At 39.3% G+C, this 26,048-nt stretch overlaps 1 protein-coding gene across 3 annotated transcripts in view; it reads left to right on the top strand.

Annotated features, from left to right (window-relative positions):
* The window catches only part of LOC124805316, a 149,425-nt gene that overhangs the window by 79,479 nt on the left and 43,898 nt on the right, over window positions 1-26,048 (top strand). For all 3 annotated transcript variants that reach the window (XM_047265832.1, XM_047265834.1, XM_047265833.1), the window contains 3 exons: window positions 17,470-17,636; window positions 20,439-20,752; window positions 25,506-25,648. In XM_047265832.1, coding sequence (XP_047121788.1) covers window positions 17,470-17,636; window positions 20,439-20,752; window positions 25,506-25,648 — 624 coding nt within the window. The remainder of the gene's footprint in view (window positions 1-17,469; window positions 17,637-20,438; window positions 20,753-25,505; window positions 25,649-26,048) is intronic.

Genomic DNA, 26,048 nt, shown 5'->3' with positions numbered 1-26,048 from the left:
ACAAGACACTGCAGTTGACGCCATTCTTTGTGCTCCACGATTGTGAGGGCAGAACAACAATGGATTCACTGTTCCTGTTTCAACTGGTCGATTTCAGAATGACTATGTGAAATACCTCATGACCAGTGCCAAAGAAGCAACACAGCTGGCTCGCATAAGGACCCTGGATGCCCAGGGGAAAGACCAAGAGTGCTTTAACACCAAGCACCAACCAGTGAGATGTTGCCCTGGAGATATGGTATGGATTATTACACAGGTGCAGAAAGTGAAACTGTCTGCACTACTTTAGGCCATATCATACCCTTTGTTGCTTTTCGGGTGTCACTTCTAAAGTCGAGGATCATGACCTTCCATCAGAAGACAGAAGCACCGACAAATCATTCATGTCTTCCGTTTGGAAGCCAACTACAGTCCAGAGGCACAGTTAACAATGGGAGGTTCCAGGAAACTGAAGACCCTCCCAGCAATTGTGAAGTTTCGATGATTATGATAGTAAAGAGCATGACAAGAAAATGACAATCAGCCAGTGCCACCAGGCAGGAGCATAAGCAAGATCTAGATCCAGGTTGCTGTAGTGGGCCCCAAGAGAACTGCCAAAACAGAAGAGGGAACAGTGCCGTGAAATGTGATGCACACAGTGTCAGTGTGGTGTAGTAGTTAGCAGCGCTTGCTGGCTTATAAGTTCAAACCTACCCACCAGTGGTTATTTGTTACTTATTATTTATCATTTCTTGAAGGTTCTTGAAATATCTTGCATTTGTATATTCTGGAATGTTCTATGTTTGTATAAGTAGTTGAGCTCTTCATCCAGAAGTTCAGTTGTGTTTCAGCTGTGCCTTGTGCAGTAAACATGCTTTCAGTGCAAAGTGTTGTACGTCACTGAAAATCCTGCTTTCAGATTTGTACATGAGTATAATTATGAGTATCAGTGACAGAGCAGCATGTGAAGTCACAGTTGTTGTTTACCAGCTAATATGTGTGCTCTCCAGGGCTTTTTATATGGGAATAACCAACACTAAACTGGTTGAATACCTGATGGGACAGAGAGAACTGTCCACGTTGGGGCCAACCAGTTCCCAGCTGCTGAGCACACTCTATTGGATCAGTGAAGAGGCAGAATGCTTGCTACACCACACAACTATCTGGTTCCTTCCATTCATTCACTAGTTTCCGTGAACTCTGGAGACAGGAACTTTCTCTCCAATATATTCTCACATTTCACCACCTTTTTGAGCTTCAACTCTTTGGCAAACCACTTCCTCCGTTCATTCATTCATCCATTTATGTTTTTACACATTTTTTGCACTGATAGTATTTCCTTATTCACCCAAATTTTTACTCAATTTCTTTTTTATTTTCCCCTCCTTTCTCTGTTTTAATCTCCCAATCCCTCTCCCCCCCCCCCCCCCCCAAAAAAAAGCTCTCTCCTCTCTCCCCCCACTCTCTCCACCCTTGCCACTCCATCTTTCTTTTTTTCACCTATCTCACTGCCCCCTCCAAAAAAAAAGAGTCTGTATTTCATCTTTCCTCTTAGTCCTTAAAATACACTGTTCATTCCACTTCTTTTTCTCTTCCTCCTCCAAATTCATCTTCTTCTCTCACTGGTGTAGTGGTTAGCAGTTCACATTTTGATATCTCCCCTCACATCTTCGCTGTCTGCCTGTGAGCTGTGTGTTTGACTTCAGTGAGTCAGTGTTCATTTAGCAGCTTGTGCTTTTCATTTTGTGACTTTGTTTATTAGTACTGCCTTCAATGTCATATAAAAAAAACCAGAGCTTGTTCCCTGAAAGTGATTGGCGAATAGTGACACAATCATGAATCTGTAGGCGGAAGACAAAAGTGGGTACTGGTGGCACTATTCCATTATATTAGAAAATGTGTCTGAGCCACCATGGGGCACCTCACCTGTTGGGACTGGGGTCTATCTTCCTGTGAGGTCCAGACAAGCTGAGAGAGTCGGATTGTTTGTCATTGGGAGCTCCAGTGTTAGGCAGGTGATGGAGTCACTTAGGAGAATAGTGGGCGGATCAGCAAAAGAGGCCAATGTCCACTCTGTTTGCCTTCTTGAAGGGATCTCATCTGAGATGTATAGAAGTCTCTGCCGGCAGTGATTGAGTGTGAGCTGGTTTGTCGATGACAGTCGGCCTTGCCTGCAAGATGCAAGCAGAGCTATCATTTTGCAGCATCATTCTCAGAATCAATTGCAGTCCTCTGGTTTGGAACAGAGTCGAAAGTCTAACCCAGAGGCTCAAACGATTGTGCGGAGGAATCTGATGCAAATTTCTTGACCTACACTATTGAGTGGTGAATTGTAGGTACCCCTTAATTGGTCAGGTGTTTACTTACACGCAGGAAGCACCTACCTGGGGTAGTGGAGTATGTGTGGCGAGCACATGTGTTTTGTTTTTTTTAGGTTAGAAAATTCTTGAGTGCAGACAGAGTAGCATTCCTCATAGGAATTGCTAAGTCAGGTTGAATGCTAGTGGTGGAGGTGTATTTACAGCAATAAAAAATACAGTAATATCTAGTGAGATCAGTACATATTCAGAACACAAAGAAATTTGTGTGAAATTCTGGTCCTACGTAAAATTTTTAAGCAGGTCTAATGCTTCGAATCAGTCCCTTCTTGACCGGTCTGGTATGGCAGGTAAAGATATCAAAACAAAAGCCAAAGTTTTAAATTTCATGTTCAAGAAGTCGTTCTCACAGGAGAATCATACAAACATACCATCATTTGTCCATTGGACAGATTCCCGTGTGGATGACATAGTAATAAGCATGCCTGGTGTAGAGAAACAACTGAAAGATTTCAAAGCAAATAAATCACTAGGTCCGAATTGAATCTTGATTCAGTTTTACAAAGAGTCCTATACCAAGTGACTGGAAAAAAGGGCAGGTGACTCCGGTACATACAAAGGGTAAAAGAATGGACCCGCAAAATTACAGACCAATGTCCCTAATTTTTGTTTGTTGCAGAATTCTGGGACATATTCTCAGTTCAAATACATAAACTTTCTTGAGGCTGAGCATCTTATATCCATGAATCAGCATAGTTTTAGAAAGCATCACTGGTGCGAAACTCAACTTGCCCTTTTCTCTAGCAATATACTGTGAACTATGGATGAAGGGCAGCAGGTACATTCCATATTTCTAGATTTCTGGAAAGCGTTTGACACAGTTGCCCATTGCAGACTGTTAGCAAAGGTACGAGCATACTGAATAAGTTCGCATATATATGAGTGGCTCGAAGACTTCTTAAGTAATAGAATCCAGTATCTTGTCCTTGATGGCGATTGTTCATCAGAGACAAGGGTATCATTAGGAGTGCTCCAGGGAAGTGTGATAGGAGTGCTGTTGTTCTCTATATACGTAAATGATTTGGTGGACAGAGTGGGCAGCAATTTGCAGTTGTTTGCTGATGATGCTGTGGTCTATGGTAAGTTGTCGAAGTTGGGTGACTGTAGGAAGATACATGATGACTTAGACAAAATTTGTAGTTTGTATGATGAATGGCAGCTAGCTCTAAATGTGGAAAAAATGTAAGTTAATGTGGGTGAGTAGGAAGAACGAACCTGTAATGTTTGGTTACTGTATTACTAGTGTCCTGCTCGACACAGCCCAGTCATTTAAATATCTGGGCATAATGTTGCAAAGCGATATGAAATGGAAAGAGCATGTGAGAGCTGTGGTACGGAAGGTGAGTGGTCGACTTCGGGTGATTGGGAGGATTTTAGGAAAGAGTGGTTCATCTGTAAAAGAGACCACTTATAAGGCACTGGTGAACTCAAATGGGAACCCCTGGAGGGAAGGTAACATTCTTTTCAAGAAACACTGTTGATAAAATTTAGAGAAGCTGACTGTCGAATGATTCTACTGCTGCCAACAAATGTCATGCTTAAGGACAACAAACATACAATTTTAGAAATGAGAGTTCATACAGGGGCATATAGATAGTTGTTTTTCCCTTGCTCTATTTGTGAGTGGACAGGAAAGGAAATGACTAGTTGTGGTACAGGATACCCTCCACCACACACCGTGTGGTGGCCTGTGGAGTATCTAGAAGTAAAAAATAAGTGTTAAATATGGATCAAAAATAGTCATCGGATGCTTATACAGATCCGCTGCCTCCAGCAGTATTGGCAGAATAATTGAGGGGAAACTTGGAGAGCTTGTCGTGTAAATTTCTTGGTCATGTTATAGTTTCAAATGGAGATTTTAACTTGCCAGCTATAGACTGGGAGACTCAAGTGATTATGGCAAGTAGTAGGGACAGAGAATCATTTGAAATCTTTCTAAGTGCTTTATGCCAAAATTACCTTGAGCAGTTAATCAGAGAACCGTCTTGTGAAGATAACGTCTTAGACCTGCTGGCGACAAACAGATCCCAATTTTTCAACTGTTAGCACAGAACATGAATAATTTACCAAAAGGCTGTTACAGCATCACTGAATATGGCTGTAAATAGAACTACAAAGGCAGGAAGGTATTTCCATTTAGCAAGAGACAGATTTCAGAATACCTATAGGTCATCATGAAAATTTCATCTCCGGCACTGTGTTAAGCACCAGTTGACAAACTTCGAGAGCACCATACAATACACTTCAGTCAAGTATGTTCCAAGCAAAATTGTGAAGGATGGAAAGACCTATCATGGATCGACAACCATGCTAGGAAGCTGCTATGAAAACAGAGATAGCTTCACTGCAAATTTAAATACAGCCAAAGCTTCACATATAAACAAAAATTAAATGAAGCTAAAATTAGTGTAAGGAATCAACAAATACAAAAGTAAAACTCTATTTACCAATGTGACAGAAAATCCTAACAAGTTATGCTCTTACGTTAAATCAGTAAATAGAGCATAGCCATGTGTCCAAACACACTGTTACCATTATGGTGCATAAACAGAGAATGACACAGAAAAGGCCAAAACACTAACAGCCTTTACCAAAACTGTTTCATGAGGAAGATCAAACTGTAGTTCCTCCTTTAAATTGTTGCACGAATGACAAAATGACAGACAACCAAATAAGTGACCAATGGATAGAAAAACAACAAAATCACTCAACAGAGAAAAGTCCTCTGGACCTGGCAGGATATCAGTTTGATTCTAAACAGAGCATGCAAAAAGTCTTACCTCTCTTCTCGAACAGATGCAAAAAATTATAGATCAGTATCCCTGGCATCAGTATGTTGTAGAATTTTGGAACTGTTTTACGCTCACATATTATGACGGCATTTCTGGAGACCAAAAATCTCCTCTGTAGCAACATGTGTTCTGAAAATAACGATTGTGTGAAACCCAGCTCATTGTGTTCATCCATGAGAGACAGAAAGCAGTAGGTACAGATGCCCAAACTTCCGGACGGCATTTGATGCAGTTCCGCACTGCTGCCTAATGAACAAAATACAAATGTATGGAATATAAGACCAACAGTGTGACTGGACTGAAGAGTTTCTAGCAAACAGAAAGCAGCTTGTCATTCTCAACAGAGAGAAGTCTTCATATGTAAAAGTTAAATGACCGTTACTTTTCACAGTATACGTAAATGACCTAGTAGATAACTTTGAAAGTTCCCCGAGTCTTTTTGCGGATTATGCTGTTGTACACAGAAAAGTCACAATGCTAGAAAATTGTAGAGAAATGCAGGAAGACCTGCAGATGATTGACACTTGGTGTAGGGAGTGACGATTGACCCCCGACATGAACAAATGTAACATATTGCGAATATTTAGACAGAAGGATCCTTTGTTGTGTGATTACAAAATTGCAGAACAATACTGATAGCAGTTGACTCTATAAAATATCTAGGAGCATACAGAGTGATTTGAAGTGGAGTGACCACATAAAAGTAACCACAAGTAAGACAGATGCCAGACAGAAATTGATTGGAAGAATCCTCAAGATATGTAGTGCATCAGCAAAGGAAGTAGTTTGTAATCATTCGATCAATATGTGAATTTTGCTCACCAGTATGGTATGGATTGATAGAGGAAATAGAAAAAAATCCAAAGAAGAGCAGCAAATTTATTTAGTAAGCACGAAAATGTGACAGATGCTCAGCCAGCTCCAGTGGCAGATGCTGCAAGAGATGTGTTCTGCATTACTGTTGTTAACATTCTGAGAGTGTACATTTCTAGAACAATCAACCAATGCATTACTTCCTCCAGCATATATCTCGTGAAAAGACCATGAAGATAAAATTAAAAAGATTCAAGCTGACATGGAGGCTTACCAGCAATCATTCTTCCCACAAACTGTAAGCAACTGGAACAGAAAAAGGGGGAAGTGACACTGGTACACAAAGTACCTCCTGCAGCACACTATAAGGTGACATGTGGAGTATAGAGGTAAGTGTAGACCAGGGCCGGCCAAATGCTGCACAGTGTGCAGACGTGCGGAAGTACTGCACATGTGAACACGTGTGCGACAGCGACATCAGTTATTAGACATGTGTCCTAAATGAACGGCGTCGGCTCCTCTTCCCTGTTTATGTGGTACAAGCAAGAGCACAACATACCCAGTCTCGTTTACCCCTGGTGACCGTAACCTTAACAGAGAAGTACTGTGAAAAAGCAAAGGACGGGAGATCAATGTTCTCAGTCATTTCGATCAAGCATCAGTGATGAAAATCTCCCGCAACTGTTTGCGTTTGTCAATGAGCCGTGCATTTGTGCCCGATATTAACTATATCATTTCTCATGACCAGTGATAAATGTGTTTGGATTTATTCCTTTCATAATTAAAAATTATTGTTTACTAAATTTGCATTATTGCCTCCTTCTGCTCCATGTTACATTATTATCAGGAAAATTGGTCATTAAACCAATTGTTGTATACTTACATTTAGTTTTTTTTTTTTTTATGTGTGAAGGGCTATGCTCAGCTGAAGTCGATAAAACATAACATTCATCTAATTGTCGGTTATTATGCAGATTTCAGACGGAACTGATGAAAGATATAGCAATAATGGTACAGGTGATCATCGAGAGGTCTGCGGTTGTCATCCTGTTCAGAGGTCAGTGAGACAGAAATTATGAGGGTGTAACTAAGGGCACCGAGAATTAGTTATAGGAAACCTTGCATTGGTTTAATGTTATTTGAACTCATGACTAAGGTTCGTTGGAAGTCGCTAGGTGCTCTCTTTCTTAAATACTAGATCAAAAACATTACTCGTATTTACGTGCCGTCAGTCAAGCTGCCTTAATAAAAACCCACGGTTGTTAACTGTATTACTTGTCTTACTGGGTTAAACTGTTAACATAAAAGTAGATGTCTCAATGAGTAGACTGTGACAGTATTTTAAATGTTTAATACGCAAAATACCTTCCCATGGTTGGCATGCAAGCTATGGAAAGAGCACTAGAATGCGCCGATACAGAGTATCTCAGCAAGTGGATAAAGCGACATCTGTGCGTAGAAACATGCACTACATGAACGCTGACGGCTGCGGCGTGCACACTGTGACCCCGAAGTTGCACATGTGCAGGAGCACCGCACGCGTGCAGAATTTCTAGCCGGCCCTGGTGTAGACCTTTCTCTCCCCTCATCCTAATAACTGACGGGTTTCTCTCAACATAGGTTCTGACTGACCTTCCTCTCCTTCCTAAACACTGCTCTCTTTCCTGCCTGATAAGTCATTAACAGGTTGAAAAGCTAGGTATATTTTTTTTCTCCTCATAATGTGTGTATGGGAAATAATAGACTTTTGACTCATTGTGTGAATATTGTCTGGATATTGTCTCCTTGTAATTTTAGAGTTTTATCCATTTAGTACTCCTTTTAATGTATACAGTGATCCATTCCATCTTCCTGAAGAATCTCCTTTATCATAGGCTCCGTGGAACATGAACGAACAAATGAATGAGTGGCCATTTTAGGAACCTGTGTTTACATGGTAATTTCTATAGACAGCACTCATCATTTACCCATGCATACAATTCTCTACAAACACATGATATAAATGTGTCATTGTAAATCTGAAAACAGATAAACTGATTATAGGCTAAGGCAGGCAAGTCATGAGACAAAAATCATCACAGTCCAAGTCCAAGCACAACCCTAATGGGAGAAGTTATATTCAAAGGTCAAAGAGCAAACCAATCACAGTCTTGAGGATCTCACCATCCATTATGAAGGGTGCACTGATACCACTTTAAGATGTTGGCACACGTTGTTAACACTGAAGCGACATATCGGAAGCTGTGGCTAGTGTTTTGTCATCTCAGGCACCTGGCTCATAAGGTATATGGCAACAATCCTTGCACCAGGCTATACACAGCTTCCGCACTGGATGTCAATTACACAGATTGCTGATGTATTTTCTGTATTGATTTCCAGTGTGGTGCCAAACTTACCATACACAGAATTCAGTTTAATGATTATTTGAAGTGCATACAGCTGCTGTTTTAACAACCTCTCTGAATTATTGTCTTTCCATTTCCAGACCACACGAAAAATCCAAAATGTGATTGATCCAAAAATATATCATTCTTCGCTTGGTTAATATCATTGTCAAGTTACCTTCCACTGACTGCGATACGACTCAAATGATAGAGCACAACAATCAGTTGTCCTTTTATTGCAGTCTTTACTCAGCAAATCTAGATTTCGGCTAGTGCCTAGCCATTACCAATGTAACGTTTCGTAGCATCAATGCACATTCTAGTACGTCAGTCCCCTGTTTTTTGGGCTCCTGTCACAGTTTGTTCAAGACTCAAAAGTCTAGATTTTCTGAATAAAACCTGCAAGAAAAGGACGACTGATTGCTGTGCTCTACCATTTGAAAATAATATCATTATGATCTGTGTGTAGTTCAGACTTGTGCCAAAGACCTTTATGGTTAGAGTGACTTGTTTACTCATAAATAATTAGATTTATTTCTTCTTCTTCCTCTTCCTCTTTTTTTTTTTTGTGAGGAAAAGGCCTGCTAAATATCAGAAGAGGTACGAGGGTTGAATGAAAAGTAATGCCTCCACATTCATTAATTGGGTTTGAATATTTTAGTAAATCAAACTCAGAAGTAATCCTTAGTATGTGATCTTTAATTACCAATATTCACTTTTCCACATAATCACCAGCCGATTGGATACATTTCTGCCAACAATGAACAAGTTTTCAGAAGCCGTCACGGAAGAAGTCGACACTCTGTTTCTGCAACCACAGTCTCACAGTTCTCTCGTCTTCATCAGAAGCATAATGATGTCTCCACAGATTGTCTTTCATTATCGGGAACAGATGGAAGTCAGATGGTGCTAGATCTGGACTGTATGGAGGATGCTGTATGATGGTGAGAGTCATTCTCTGAAGTTCTGCTGTGGGGTACCCATCATGCACAGATCTTCTGATAGCTAAGCAAAGCAATAATGTGACCCACATGTTCTTGTGAAATGCTGATTGTGCTTGCAATTTCTCTCTGAGTGATACGATGATCGTCTTGAATCAATCTGTCAACATTTTGCGTATGGAACTCTGGGGGTTGCTCTCACAGGACACCCAACTCTTTGTTTGTCAGGCAGGTCAGATGTTCCCACCTCAACATCTTTAAACTTACTCACCCAATGACCCACACTACTCACATGTGCACAATCACCATAAACTGCTTTCATTCTCTGATGAATCTCCTTTGGGGTGACACCTTCTGCTGTCATGAATTCAATGACTGCATGTTGCTTAAATAGCATTGATGACGGTCTGCACAGGGTTCCATACTTTACACTGTAACAAAACAACTGTTTAATGCTAAGGCTTCCCTCCAGCTGGAGCTATAGAGAAGAGGCTATGGCACAAGCCAGTACCTGCCGCTTACCATTGCTGTCAGCCGTTGGAGAGTTACAGAGGTGGAGGCATTACTTTCAGCCAACCCTCATACATATCCGGCATTGTATGCTTCTGCTTTTTGAGTTTCACAAGGATAATAATGCATTAGTTACTACCGAAAACATTTGTGACATTTATTCAAGTGTGTTAGGCATCCATGAATGCCAAGGGAGGTTTCCTGAGTTAAGATCTGGTAATTTTGATCTTTGTAGCTTGTATTGATCAGGAAGACCAATAACTTTAGACAATGACATGTTAAGAGCGGAAGTGGAAGCAAATATGTGTCAGACAAACAAGGAACTGTCCAACACTCTTAATCAACCTTGGTCAACTGTCCGAAAAAATTTACGGCAGACTGGTAAAGACAAACAAAGCATCCATCACATGCAAGTTATTGCTTCAGGGGCACAATAAAGAACCACTTTGTGATTGCCTTATCACCGGTGGTGGAAAATGGGTCCTCAATTATAATCCAAAATGCAAAAGTCAGTGGCTCTCTCCAAACAAATCTGTAGAGCTGAAACCTGGACAGACTGTGAATGCAGGTCTTTGCTGTGAACAATTGGCTGGAGTAAATCTATTATTTGAAAACTACTCAGTAATTGTCAACAGGAAAGGTGTTTTTCAAGATGAAACCTAGAAAAAATTATTTAATTGGGGTGGGAGGTATTGCCTCATGTACCATACTCGCCCGATATTGTGCCATCGGATTTCTATTTATTCCGATCACTACAACATGTTCTAGGTGGCAAAAAATTTGAAAATGTTGATATCCAAAAGTCACCTCCAGATATTTTGCTCAAAAACCAATTTATTTGTATCAATCTGGCGTAGAAAATTTGCGCTAGATGGCAAAAGTTTGTTAGCAATGAAGCTACTCTAATATTTTCCTCATTATCCCTTTGTGAGTAACACATTGGGGATTGTGGTTTATCCCTAGAGTCATCATTTAAGGTGTGTTGGAACACCCTATCCTGACAATGTTAAATTTAGTGACTTGGCTTCCCTGTATTTCAGGCACCACCACTGTAGCCATTGACATGAAACTTTTACAGGACATTAGACTGTATGTTCTGTGTCTGCCGAACTACAGTAATTGTATTTCAGCCGCTGCTTTTGGAAACACAATCTTTTAATTACACAGTTAAAATTTTGTGTACTTTTTGTACATTTTCATAAATAATTTTAATTATACATAACATTATGTTCTTCTTTTAGTTCAGTAGACTCAGGATATGTATGTTATTACTCCCTGAAAATTTTAATACTGTGCCCGAAGTGGTTTCTGAGATTTAGGGAAAAATGCAACAGAAAATGTAAATTTTCAGAAACGGCTTCTAAAGTCTTAAAGCACTGTAACTCACTTAATATATGCTTAATTTTTTACTTTTAGTCACTCAGAAGCACCGTGTACCATACTGTATATCATCATCTTGATCTTTTTCCAAGTTTTTTCTTCTTTCTCGACTCCTTAGTGGCTAACTGTGCTGCAAACTCTGTTTTATCAATGCAAACCTTGTCCATCCGTTCAAGTTCTCTGAACCAGTTTGTTTCAGGATTAATTCCCATATGCTGTAGCACTTTCACCCTACCAGTGTTGCCATCATTAAAAGCAATAACAGCATCACTGAACCCTCCTCCAATCTTAGTGTCTTCATTCCAACAAAAGCCTTTTTTTGGTAAGCGAGTCCATATAAGATTACCGAATGACTCATTGGGATTTTCAGTCTGACCATGCAGACACTTCCACAGTAATTCAGGATTTGTCAGGGCTCTGTAAATAGGCTTTATGATCTCCATGACTGCTGCTGGCATGGAATGTTTATGGCTGTATGAACTGTTTGAGTACTGGGCATTACGGTAAGTGCACATGAATAAAGTCCAGGAGGACAAAGGTGGTGTACTGGTTTTTCATCAGTTGGCAGTCTGTGGGAGAAGGTAGCTTGTACTGCCTGCTTCATTTTCAACAAACATTCAGTATTATTTCTAGTGGCCATCCCATAATACTGCTGTAGTTCATCAATCATTTTGTCTGTCAGCCTGCCTCTTATGGTTTTACCATCAGAAAGTTTCTTGTCTCTCAAACTATGTTTCAACTTCCTCAACGTGATGCCCATCCTCTTCTGGGCATGTCCAATACAATAACTTAACCTTTATAACACAGCAGTCCACAGCCTTCTGTATAAAAAATTACCGACTTTATTAGATCTTGAAGTAATGCATGTAAAAATTTTAACATTTTCATCCAGTGTAGATTATGTTTAAAAAATAAAATAAAATACTTTCCATGTGAGTTTATTTTATATATATATATATATATATATATATATATATATATATATATATATATATAAAAACAAATATGAGGTGACTTACCGAACGAAAGCGCTGGCAGGTCGATAGACACACAAACATACACACAAAATTCAAGCTTTCGCAACAAACTGTTGCCTCATCAGGAAAGAGAGAAGGAGAGGGAAAGACGAAAGGATGTGGGTTTTAAGGGAGAGGGTAAGGAGTCATTCCAATCCCGGGAGCGGAAAGACTTACCTTAGGGGGAAAAAAGGACAGGTATACACTCGCGCACACACACACACACACATATCCATCCACACATACAGACACAAGCAGACATATTTAAAGACAAAGAGTTTGGGTAGAGATGTCAGTCGAGGCAGAAGTGTAGAGGCAAAGAAGTTGTTGAAAGACAGGTGAGGTATGAGTGGTGGCAACTTGAAATTAGCGGAGATTGAGTCCTGGAGGATAACGGGAAGAGAGGATATACTGAAGGGCAAGTTCCCATCTCCGGAGTTCGGATAGGTTGGTGTTGGTGGGAAGTATCCAGATAACCCGGACGGTGTAACACTGTGCCAAGATGTGCTGGGTGTGCACCAAGGCATGTTTAGCCACAGGGTGATCCTCATTACCAACAAACACTGTCTGCCTGTGTCCATTCATGCGAATGGACAGTTTGTTGCTGGTCATTCCCACATAGAATGCATCACAGTGTAAGCAGGTCAGTTGGTAAATCACGTGGGTGCTTTCACACGTGGCTCTGCCTTTGATCGTGTACACCTTCCGGGTTACAGGACTGGAGTAGGTGGTGGTGGGAGGGTGCATGGGACAGGTTTTGCATCGGGGGCTTGGTAACCAGCTACAATGGGGCGGCCAGGATGATTGGGTTTGTGGATTTTAGGAAGAAGGTAGAAGGTAGGGGTGTGGGGTGTCGGTGGGGTCAGGAGGTTGATGGAGTCAGGTGAAAGGTTTTGCAGGGGGCCTAAGGTTCTGAGGATTCCTTGAAGCTCCGCTTGGACATCGGGAATGGGGTTACCTTGGCAAACTTTGTATGTGGTGTTGTCTGAAAGCTGACGCAGTCCCTCAGCCACATACTCCCGACGATCAAGTACCACGGTCATGGAACCCTTGTCCGCCGGAAGAATGACGATGGATCGGTCAGCCTTCAGATCACGGATAGCCTGGGCTTCAGCAGTGGTGATGTTGGGTGTAGGATTAAGGTTTTTTAAGAAGGATTGAGATGCAAGGCTGGAAGTCAGAAATTCCTGGAAGGTTTGGAGAGGGTGATTTTGAGGAAGAGGAGGTGGGTCCCACTGTGACGGAGGACCAGAGCCACTTCCTCATCCCCTCAAACCCAGAATCCCCCACAGAAGAACCACAAAAGTGCCCCACTTGTGACAGGATACTTTCCGGGACTGGACCAGACTCTGAATGTGGCTCTCCAGCAGGGATAAGACTTCCTCAAGTCCTGCCCTGAAATGAGATCCATCCTTCATTAAATCCTCCCCACTCCGCCAAGAGTGTCTTTCCGCCGTCCACCTAACCTTCGTAACCTGTTAGTTCATCCCTATGAAATCCCCAAACCACCTTCCCTACCCTCTGGCTCCTATCCTTGTAACCGCCCCCGATGCAAAACCTGTCCCATGCACCCTCCCACCACCACCTACTCCAGTCCTGTAACCCGGAAGGTGTACACGATCAAAGGCAGAGCCACGTGTGAAAACACCCACGTGATTTACCAACTGACCTGCCTACACTGTGATGCATTCTATGTGGGAATGACCAGCAACAAACTGTCCATTCGCATGAATGGACACAGGCAGACAGTGTTTGTTGATAATGAGGATCACCCTGTGGCTAAACATGCCTTGGTGCACACCCAGCACATCTTGGCACAGTGTTACACCGTCCGGGTTATCTGGATACTTCCCACCAACACCAACCTATCCGAACTCCAGAGATGGGAACTTGCCCTTCAGTATATCCTCTCTTCTCGTTATCCTCCAGGCCTCAATCTCCGCTAATTTCAAGTTGCCGCCACTCATACCTCACCTGTCTTTCAACAACTTCTTTGCCTCTACACTTCTGCCTCGACTGACATCTCTACCCAAACTCTTTGTCTTTAAATATGTCTGCTTGTGTCTGTATGTGTGGATGGATATGTGTGTGTGTGTGTGTGCGCGAGTGTATACCTGTCCTTTTTTCCCCCTAAGGTAAGTCTTCCCGCTCCCGGGATTGGAATGACTCCTTACCCTCTCCCTTAAAACCCACATCCTTTCGTCTTTCCCTCTCCTTCTCTCTTTCCTGATGAGGCAACAGTTTGTTGCGAAAGCTTGAATTTTGTGTGTATGTTTGTGTTTGTTTGTGTGTCTATCGACCTGCCAGCGCTTTCGTTCGGTAAGTCACCTCATCTTTGTTTTTATATATAATTTTTCCCACGTGGAATGTTTCCCTCTATTATATATATATATAAATCATTTTATTCAGAAAATTGCAAATTTTACAACGAGATAAAAATCCAAAAATGTTAAAAAAAAATTTTTTTTCCTTTCTAACTCCATAAAGGTGGTTCTTGAAACTTTGGTATTAGCTGTCAAGATAATTTCATTCTATCTTCCAGTTAAGCTCCTTCAGTACCTCTGTGACACTGTCCCATAGGCCAAACAAACCTGTGACCATTCTGCTGCCCTTCTCTGTATATGTTCAATATTCCCTGTTATTCATATCTGGTACAGGTCCCACACACTTGAACAATATCCTAGAACTGGTTGCACGAGTGATTTGCTAGCAATCTCCTCTGTAGACTGATCCCTACAAAGTGCTATACCAAAGTATTTGTATGAGCTGGCCAATACCAGCAGTGACTCAGTGATATTATAGTCATAGGATACTATGCTTTTTCATGTTGTGAAGTGTGTTTGTGAACATTAAAGAAAGTGGCCAATCTTTGCACCACTTTGAAATCTTATCAAGATCTGACTGAATATTTATGCAGCTTCTTTCAGGTAGTACTTCATTATAGATAACTGTATCATCTGCAAAAAGTGTGAGGTTACTATTAATATTGTCTGCAAATGTGCAGCATGGACAGCAAGGGTCCCAACACTCTTCCCTGAGGCACATCTGAAGTTACTTCTAAATCTGACAATGACACACTATCCAAGATAACATGGTGTGTCCTCCCTACCAAAAAAGCTCTCAGTCCAGTCACAAATTTCACTTGGTATCTCATATGATCGTGCTTTTGACAATAAACACTGTCCCGACCTTGCTGTGATCCAAAGCTTTCAGAATGTCATGTGAGAAAAGTGTTGTTGGGTTTCACATGATCGATGTTTTCAGAATCCATAGTGGTTTGCATTGGAGGACATTCTGTTCAATATACCTCATTCTGTTTGAGCTCAGAATATGTTCTAATATTGTATAAAAAATCGATGTCAAGGATACTGGGCAGTAATTTTATAGGACATTTGTACTACCCTTCTTGTAGATGGGTGTGACCTGTGCTTTGTTCCACTAGCTGGGCACGGTTTTTTGTTGGAGGGATCTACAATAGATTATAGTTAGAAGAGGTGCTAGCTCAGCCACACATTCAGTATTAAATCTTACAAGGATTCCATTAGGCCCAGCAGGTTTGTTCAGTTTTAACAATATCAGCTGTCTCTCAGCACCATTGACACTAATACTTATTTCATTCATCTTTTCAGTGGTGCAAGGATTAAATTTGGGCAATTCTCCTTTGGTTTTCCTTTGTAAAGGAACTTTTGAAAATGGAGTTAAGCATTTCACCTTTTGTTTTGCTACCCTCAATTTCAGTTCATGTTTCATTGGTTAGGGACTGGTTATTACCTTTGGTGTCACTAATAGCCTATACATGCGGCCAGAATTTCTTTGGGTTTTGTGAAATATCATTTCACAATATTCTGCTACAGTTTTCATTGAGAGCATCATGCATTGCTCTCTTGACAGCCAAATGTTTTTTGTTCAGCATCTCTCTACCCCATGCTTTGTTTTACATCTATTATGCAATAATCTCTGTTTCTTTAGAATTTTCTTTACAGTGACTGTATACTTTGAAGGTCCCCTCCCAGTATGGGTTGTTCTACTGGTCACATTTCTATCAAGTGCTTGGTCAACTATTCTTTCAAACTTGAGCCGGAGTTGCTCTAAATGCATCTGTCCTGTGTTGAAAAGTTTCAAGTTCCTTTCTGAGATATGACACTACTGATTTTTTATCCAGTTTACTGAACATAATATCTATCTGCTTGTTTTAGTTGTCCTTTGTACATTCATAATCTTTGTTGCCACAACCGTGTCATGGTCACAGATACCAATTTCAATGTGGACATCCTCAAAGACGTCAGGTCTATCTGTTCCCATTAGATCCAATGTATTTCCATCGTCAGTGTGGTTCCTAACTATCTGTTCCAGGTAGTTTTCAGAGAAGGCTTTTAGTAAAGTATCACAGGATGTCTTATCATGCCCACCACTAATAAAACTGTAATTTTCTCAGTTAGCTATTGGATCATTAAAGTATCCACCAATAATTACAGCATGATTGGAGAACTTGGATACAGGTGAACTAATGTTTTCTCCAACGTTTTGGGTTACATCAGGGGATGAATATGGTAGGTGATAGAAGGATCCAATTATCATTTTGTGCTCACCCTGATACTGAGTCTTGCCCAAACAATCTCACTTGCACCTTCAATTTCTATCTCAGTGGATCGGAGTTTCTTGTCTGCTGCAGCAATACACCACCTTCATTTCCCATATGCCTATCCTTTCAATATACACTTAAATTTTCCCCAAAAATCTCACCAATATCAAATTCAAGTTTCAACCAGCTTTCTAAGGATTTTAATACTGTCACCTGTGGGAGGCATGTTTTTCGATCTTACACTGTTACGTCTGGGCTTCCTACAGCTGTCGTTATCTGGATTGAATGGAGAGTTGCCTAATGTAAAAAAACCATTGTCTGCACCTCATGCACAGCCAGCTAACTGAATAGCAGCCTCTGATGAGTAGTGCGCAGCTGACCGATTTAGGAGAACCCTATAGTTCTCAACCGTGCCACAAGTGCAGGAAGTCATAACCTAGATTATCACAGAACCTTCGAAGTCTGATTCACTCCCTTCACTCGACTCAGAACCAAAGGGTCACAATCAATTCAGGGAACAATGTTTGTGGTTTAAGTTAAATAGACTTTTTTCGATAGATTTAAAAACAACTTTCATGTTTACAGTTTTAAGTAGTTTTCATTAATCTCATTTTAATTTCCACATAGAAACCATAAATAGCTTTTCTTAGTTTGGAATTGAATGAAAATAATTGGTTTTTTCTGTGTTGTGCAGGATTTGTTGAAAAAACAAGAAGCATTGGAGTCTCGATTAAAAGAAACTATGAAAGAGCTAGAGAAACAAACAGCAGAACTGCAGCTGAAAAACCTGGAAAGAGAGAAGATGGCAGCTCAGCTGGGCTCGAGGGAGAGGGAACTGGAAGTATGCAAGCTGCAGCTTATGTAAGCAATGTTACAGTTTCATACTGTGTTTCTTATCCCACTTATTCAACTAAAATTATTATTTGTATTAGCATCAATTCCAGTAGATGGAGATGCAGATTGTATGATCCCCTAAATTGTGAAAATGGTAGTTCACATTGTCCTCAGCATGCTTTTAAAAATTATTTTTGGCTTTAGTAAAAGAAAATAGTATTATTTTATTCAACATAACGTAAATTTACAATAGTTGTTTAGCAGAATCATACACATTGCGTTGGTTGTTCCAAACAAGGTTAAAGTGAAATTGTGAACAAAATATTGACTCTTTGGTCAGTAGCATAAATAATTAATTTAAATAAAATTTGTTATTTTTAACGTTATAGTCAAAATAGTTCCCACTCTTTATTTTAGATAAAAGAATGACGTAGATTTTAAAACTTAACTACTACTGGAATTTTGTTGACAAAACTCATAACAAGTAAGTATTCGAGGCTAGTTCCTAATCAATTCCTAAGATGATATGTGGAAGTCTTCTCCATCGTATTTTTTTACAGAATGAATAACGTTCAGGAAAACTGTCAAATGGTCAGGTAATGTAGTGCATAGGATAGGCTTATGTTGCTTTTTCATCCACATTGCCATTTAAACTTTCAAGTAAGAATGTACAAAAGGTTGTAAATAATATGCATGATCAGTATTAATTTCATATGAACCACTGGTATTATATTTAAACTGAACTGCACTCCAACAAATAACTAATAACAAAGGGCAAGAAGATAAGCAAGAACAGCCCACAGAGCAACAGCAAAAATAAAGTGGAAATCCGTCACTCTCAGTGTTGAAGATTTGATGAATTAGGAAACAACCATTCTCCTATGTAGCCTATGCATTTCTGTAGCATAAGTGTTAGAGGATGAATGAGTGTCATGTGTATTTTGGAATTAGTTTGTCACACAGTACCGTAGTAAGCTTCCATCATCACACTGTGGCTACTTTAATTTCTGCCTCTTTCATTGCTATGGATTCTGCCACCAAGTTAATGGAACACAAGATATCAGTGTGTGTCAACCTTCTTTAAATTTTGTTCTGAGACTTAGTGTCCCAGGAGTAGAAACTGTTTCTTAGTGCACAGATTTTACAATGTTCAGTCAGAATCCAAATTGACTGAGGCAGTAATGCCATGACTGGACATGTTGTTTCAGTTTCTACCTTTCCAGGGCTGTAACATGACATCACCACTGTAGAATGATGTCCAGTTCTTGTGTGATGTTGTTGATGACTGAGATGTGTAGCTGTTACACTTTGTGGAATCCTGCTTCAACCTTATTCTCATTGGAAAGCCTTTCAGTATACCATTTGGACAGTGGGAACAGCTCAGTTTTTTAAATCCCTCCACAACATTGCAACTCAGTGAGTTATTAAGGCACATTATAGTTATGTAGAAGGTAACAAACTAGTTGGTGTGGGGTGCGGATGTTCCATTTTGTGTCTTTCACCTGATTTTGTTTTAATGAGTTGATGCACACTAAAGATGCCATTTTCCTTCGATGAAAGCAGACTTCTCATTGCCTAGATTCTAAAAACCTGCAGGGTGATCATGAGATGTACAATAATCTATGAGAAGAAACAAATATGGGGTTGACACATGGAAGTTTGGGTCAGTCTGAGGAGCATGCTCGGATAGCCTAAGTGGTAAGGTGACTTGTTGTGATAAGTGTGAAATCTGGGTCTGGCACAAATTTTCATATATCGCTTTAGATAGTACGTCTACACCTCTTACAGTTAAGTTGAATTTCAGGAATAAAATTCCAGCATTGAAAAAAGAATGCTGGATATTGTTGGACTAAGGAGGAGAGGTCCTCAGCAGCAGTATTGACTTCTTGAAATCATCTATACAGTGATGTAGGTTAATGTCCCAGGTACCTCACTCTGTAGCCATTCACCATGGTGTACCCTCATTTTTGAGTAATTATACAAATATTGGGAATTTCACACGATGTTCTACAGCTTGGAACAAGGGATGTTTAATAGATTGGTTGCACACTGTGACAGATCAGGTACAAATCTCAAATGTAAAAAGTTGTGCGTTCAAATCTCCTCAGCTCCTAAAAAAATATTTATTGTTAAATATTTATCGAAATGGCTTTTGTCATTATTTTTGTTAAGTTAACTGAGTTAAATCTCATTTTTTTACACCTTTCCTTTGTCGCATCATTTTAATCACTGTAGTAACATTTGTAATTGGTCTCGTTTTTTCTTCCTGTCATTCTTTTTTCACTTGGAATCTTTAAGCTTTTATTTATCTATCTTAATATTTAAACATTTGAAACTACCAATGTATCAGTTAGAAAACAAAAGATGAAACAATATATTTATACTGACTGTGCAATGCTGTGAACTTCTTTTTCGTTAAAGATGTACCCTTTTTTATGTAATCATCAAACAAGCATTTGAAACATAAACTCTTAATTGCACTACAGACAAAGTAATGCACATAAAGATTTAAATGAAAGAAGGGATTATATATAAGATGAAATTCAAGCAAATTGAGGAACGGAAATAATGAAGACAATAACTGATAATATGTAGCAGACTTTTTCAGTTTTCCTATCTGCCCCTCAACACTTCCTTTATGTAATGAGTAGCAATCTATCCATTACGTATTGTTATTCCACCCATGATTTTCCATCTCTAACTTCATTTTAGTATCATCGGTTTCCATTTGTTTATGGTATGCAGTGTGAAGATTTTGAAATTTGTGCAGTGTAATTTTAAGAATCCCTTAACAATAAGAAAAATATTATCAAAATTATTTTTGTGCAGGGAAATGAAAACATTGGTTCGTGATCAGCTGACTGCACTGCGGGAAGCTGTACGAGGTGGCCTGCCTCCAAGCCAGATACCTCCACCCAGTCTGGCAGTATCAGAAGAACAGCACAGACGACGTTTGCGCACCTCCTCTCCAACGTCCAGTGCAGATTCATCTCAGCTGAGTGTGTCACCCTCCTGGCACAAAATTAGCTCAATAACTCCACCACCGGACATCAGTGCCGATCCAGTCCGTACTCAGCCTGAACTCACTGATCTACCTGACAGCCAGGCATCAGTGACAATTGCCGGACCCAGAGTACCAGCAGGTAGACTGTAATGTCCTTCAAAACTGTATTTATATTTGGATTAAGTTGTTTGCTACAGCAATTCTGTACCATATTTTGTGAATTTAAGCTCAAATTTCGTACACCTTTTTTGTGTTGCTGATTCACAGCTACTTTTCTCACAGTTATTTCATGTGAGTGTTCAGTACAATAACCATAGTTAATTACAAACTAATCTGATGCATAAACACCGTATTATTACTATATTTCAGTGGTTTCTCAAATTATCATCTGCAAAATAGTGTTATTTTGCTGGAAAGTTTCCCACTAATCTAATTTTTGTCTAAGTCAGAACAGAACAATTAAGGAACTCTTTTAAAAATATGAATTTTCCTGCCCGTGTGTTGTCAAGTCGGAATCAGTTCTGCACAGTACCATAAAATTAAATACCTTTTTTGTTAATGAGAAACCTAGACATTAACACAACAAAGTGAATAAAAGGAACATTACCAAAGACAGAGAAACCAAAAGCATATGTGACACATCCAGTATAAGTTGGTGCTTAGTTGAAGAATTATCTATTATAACAGTAAAATAGCTTAATTTGTTGATATACAATGGATATGATATATCTGAAAAGTTCAAGCCCAGGTATGACGTTGAAGGGGAATTTCCTTCAAAGCCTGGGTCAAGGGACACTAAAATAATAAAGAGGATTTTATCTTTCTTTTGAAAGCAGAATGTCCCTTTAATGGATTTATTTTGAGCTAGGGGACATTATGAGAGGTTGAAGTCCATGTAGTGCCAAGATATCTCAATGATTAACAAACTTTCTTGTCACCTTTCCCATAGAGGACTGTTGTAAAGGTACTCTAGAAGTCTTGAGTTGCTTCTTCAAATTTTCTTGTTGAGAGATCAAAAGTGTAAACTTTTTTCACTAATTCACCTGAACAGTCTTCAAAAACATTATTGTTCTCTTGAATTACTGTTTCAACTTAATGCAGCGTAAAGCTCATAGTTCTTCTTTTATTGCCACATGCAGATTACAGTTATACCCATTCACAGTTTTGTTTGATGTCTACTGCCACCAGGTAAGCAGAAGTTTTTGAAAATTATGTTTGGACATTTATCTTTTTGAAAGTGGGCCCATTGTTCATATGCCAGAAAGCCAGTGGTCAAGAAGATTATGACTGCAGCTGTAAATAGGTTCAAATTGACTATTAAATTTGTCCGTCGATAATGTCAATATTTTTTTCCCATAATACTTTGAAATTAAGTGACTTTTTTGTTTTCAACAAGATTGCACTGTAAAAATAACAGACATGACTCTTTATTTCCCACTGTATACCCAGAGCCACAGTAGCAATCATTTTGACAACTTATCATTTCTTTTTGCATTTATTTCATCTGGAAATACTGAAAATTCACAGCTGCATAGTAAGAGAGTGATTTGATGCGGCAATATATGATTTATGCTGAAGCGACATGGTATACTTACAGTGCTTGGGTCTGACTAAGTCGTGATACAGATATTGAAAATAGCCTGTAAGTTGGCAGATCAGAAAGTAATTGAATATGTATAACAGTTTCAGAACAATAGTCTGTTGGTTGTCAAATTGAAAAGCTAATAGTGATACTTGCATTCCATAATGTGCGGAATCAAGTGAAGTACATCAGTGACTCCTGTAACAAGAAATCAAAACCAGTATATCATCCTCAGAGGGAAGATATTTGATAAAACAGATAAAGACAGTATGGAAAAGGTAGGTGTCAGTTACTTTCACTATATTTTGTGGACCATTCGGAATTTGGTAGAGGTAAGACAAAAGAGGTTTTGGATCAGATCACGAATGCACCCAGGAGGCTACACAAGCAAAACGTGTGTACATCAGACAGCGGGACCAACACCACTTTTGAAGGAAAATATCACAATTCTGTGCATAGATGATGCTATACTGAAGGATATAAAGCTGTGCACAGATACCGAAGACCAGAGGTATCTTGGAAACAATTGACATGTTTCTCTGTCTGAGCTGGGAACACTTATTCCAGTTTTGTATGCCCTAATCTTTTTTGCACCAATGGAATTGAAATTGATAATTTGTCATCAGAAAACTGGAAGCTGCAGTTGATTTGCAATACTATGTCAAGGGGTGAATTGAGAGATATGAAAGTTTTATGCTTTTACAGCTGGGAACAGAGACTAATAAAACTAAAGCAGACAAGTCTATTTTGTGGTCAGAAGTTGGAAAACATTTCACTGAAAATCCAAAAGAACAGAAACCATTTTGATCCTGCAGCCCCTATGAATCAAGACACAAAGGAATTAGAGACATTAGGTGCCACTGTCAGCTAATGTCTTTAATTCCTTCATGTCTTCACTGAAAACTGTTCCCTGCATTACAGTCAAAGACAAAACATCACAATTGATGAACAGCTGTTTCCTACTGAAGCCAGGGGCTTGTTTATACAATACAAGGCTAATATGAGACCTGTAAGCTGGATAAATCTGGTATCAAATTTTATTTAGAAATTGCTGTATAAACCACCTGTTAACAGAATTATATGCTTGTGAGATGATGAAATCGAGCAAAGAATCAGTCCGTATCCGAATATGGTGTGTTTCTTTAAAATGGGAGTAAGTTATAAGTGACAGTTTTTTTTTTTTTTTTTGCTATCTCTGCACCTGGCCAAAATATTGATGAGTCAGACTACAAGTGTAAGACATTCTCACAGCAGCAATATGATATGCCACACAATACGTGATGCGACACACGATATGACGTAGAAGTAGCGCACATTGTTGGAGCACATAGAAGCGAAAGTTGAAATGACGTAGTGGTTCACGCTGGGACTACATCAATACAACAACAATACGATCCTCTGTTGTATTGTCCGCACAACCCCTTGATTGCTCCACACAACTGCATCATGTGATAACACGGGAGAGGAAATTTCAAGTCTCCTGGTGTACCTCAAACAGTTGTATTATGTAGTCGAAGCTACACCTGTCTCTGTATTTCATTTCTCAATAAAACCTTTAATTTTCGCATAAAAAATTAAAATCTACTTTTTTTTTATTTATTTATTTTTATTTGTGCATGCATTCTTTCTCATTCAATTTTGAGGAAACTTTTTGGTAAAGAAAATTTATTTATTTTTGTCATATATTCTGATATCATAGCTTGATAATAAACTGGTTTTCTTTTCACTGTTGCCCATACTTATTATGATACTTCAAAATTGGATAAAACGCAGCACGTTTTGAAAAGTTTGCAGTGAAAAACATAATCTCTGGCGTGTCCACATATGATGGAGTTTAGGTCCTACAACACTATGTACTAAATGTAGCTAGCATATCGAAATTATTTTTAATTCTGGATGGGCAGGCATATCTCTTCCCAGTCTCGAGTAAATACGTGAAGCAATTGGAAGTTGTGCGCGACAGCGCTGGCAGTGAGGCATCACACACCAGGCTATTTCTGGCTGCTGTGTCATGTTACTTGTAGTACTGTTTCTTTGGGAACATGAGTGCCACATTGATACCCGTCACAATGCACAAAATTTATGATAACGTGTTGTATCACATATTGTATCGCCTCAGTGAGAGCTGTGCCTAATGGATACAATGAATCGTTTGACAAGAGAGATATCAATATCAGTAAGAATTTCGAAAGCATCATTATATGAAACCACTGTGATGAATCATGCTTTCAAAGTAAGAAAAATAATAATGTTCATGTTCTCAGTATGCCGCATTCAACTCTTAAAAATTGCAAATGATTTGAAGTGTCTTTCAGAAACTATAAAATGTTTAATAAAACTAAGTATGGTGCAGGTATACTTCGCCAGATGACTGAGAAATATTCAGTGAAAGCTGATTCACAGAAACAACCAATAGAAGTGTTCTACAATATGTTTTACTTTGTTGGAATAAATGTACGTCCTTTACAGAACAGTTGCAGGAAAAATTATCAACTGTAAGCAGTTCCTGCAGCATTGCAGAAAAGAACTAAGGCTTGAACATGGGGAAAATAGTTCCAAATAGTATTTACTGTAATCAACAGTGGGTCAAATAATGAAGACAAACCAATGAGTAAGGAACAAAGATGGCTCTGCAGTGTGTCAAAATGCAAGAACAGGATGCCTGACATGTGTGACATGTGACACCTGTAGAAAGCCTGTGTGTGTGAACTGTAGTAAAGTAATCTTGAAGCAATGAATTTATTTCCATTCAGGTCTCCTCATTATCAGAGAACATAATTTTATTTTAGTCGTATAGATTCCCACTCACCATATAGAGGAGACATTGAGCCGTAGACAGCACAACAAAAAGGCTGCTACACGTTTGAACTTTCGGCCAAAAGGTCTTCTTCTAAAGTTGAAAACACACATGCACATTCACACAAGCTCAGTTCGCACATGACCACAGTCTGAGGGATCTTTCAAGGTAGCACATCATCCACTGGGCCTGATCATGGCAACTAATTGGAAATTTGTCTCGTCTTCATAGTTATGTGATTGATGGTAACATAGTGCCTATTGCACAGAAATTACTATGATGTAGGCATATGCTAATGTGTACAATTCTTTATGTTTCTTCTGTCAATGTACATCTAGATATGGTCTCAAATTTCTTGCTCCAGGGCATCATATGTGCAGCATCATATTAAATTCAAATGTACTGCAACATAAACATAATTTTGATATTGAAAGTTATCTGTTAGATGCATTTACTTCTCTTAACAACCAAATCTTTCTCTTTATTTATTCGGTTTTGTAATTTATTTTGTAGGGCGGATATCTCCTGAACACTTACCTGTGTCTCGTATGGTGTTCAGAAGCCTCAACCAGGAGGATTCTGGTGTTGGTAATGAAGCTTCCATCTCAAAGTCAATAGATGATGTGAGAGTGCTTCCGCTAACATCAGAAGAGGAGGTACAGTTTATCACTTACTATTAATAATAAGTATGCAGTAATTGTGTTACCTTGGCACTTGACATTTTGATTAAAGGGAAGAATAATGGATTGCGACTCACAACACTAAGCTGTTAAAAAGGTCTTCCTGAAGAGAGCCCTCTGTTTGTAATATCATAATGAGATATCTCAAAAAGAATGGCATCCTCAACACCAACTGGCAGGGTACCAAAAACATCCATCATATGAAACCCAATACATGCTTTTCTCACATAACGACATTAAAGCCATGTCCATGGCAATTGGGTGGATGCAGCATTTCCTGATTTTCGTAAAACATTTGCCTCAGTACCATACCAATTTTTATGAACAGTGCATAGGGCATCAAACAAAATTTGTCACTGGAATGAGGATTTCTTGA

The sequence above is a fragment of the Schistocerca piceifrons genome, chromosome 7, assembly GCF_021461385.2.
Source record: "Schistocerca piceifrons isolate TAMUIC-IGC-003096 chromosome 7, iqSchPice1.1, whole genome shotgun sequence".
NCBI classification, from domain to species: Eukaryota; Metazoa; Arthropoda; class Insecta; order Orthoptera; family Acrididae; genus Schistocerca; species Schistocerca piceifrons.
Note: the sequence above shows the minus strand (reverse complement) of the source record. Positions and strands in the feature narration are given on the sequence as shown.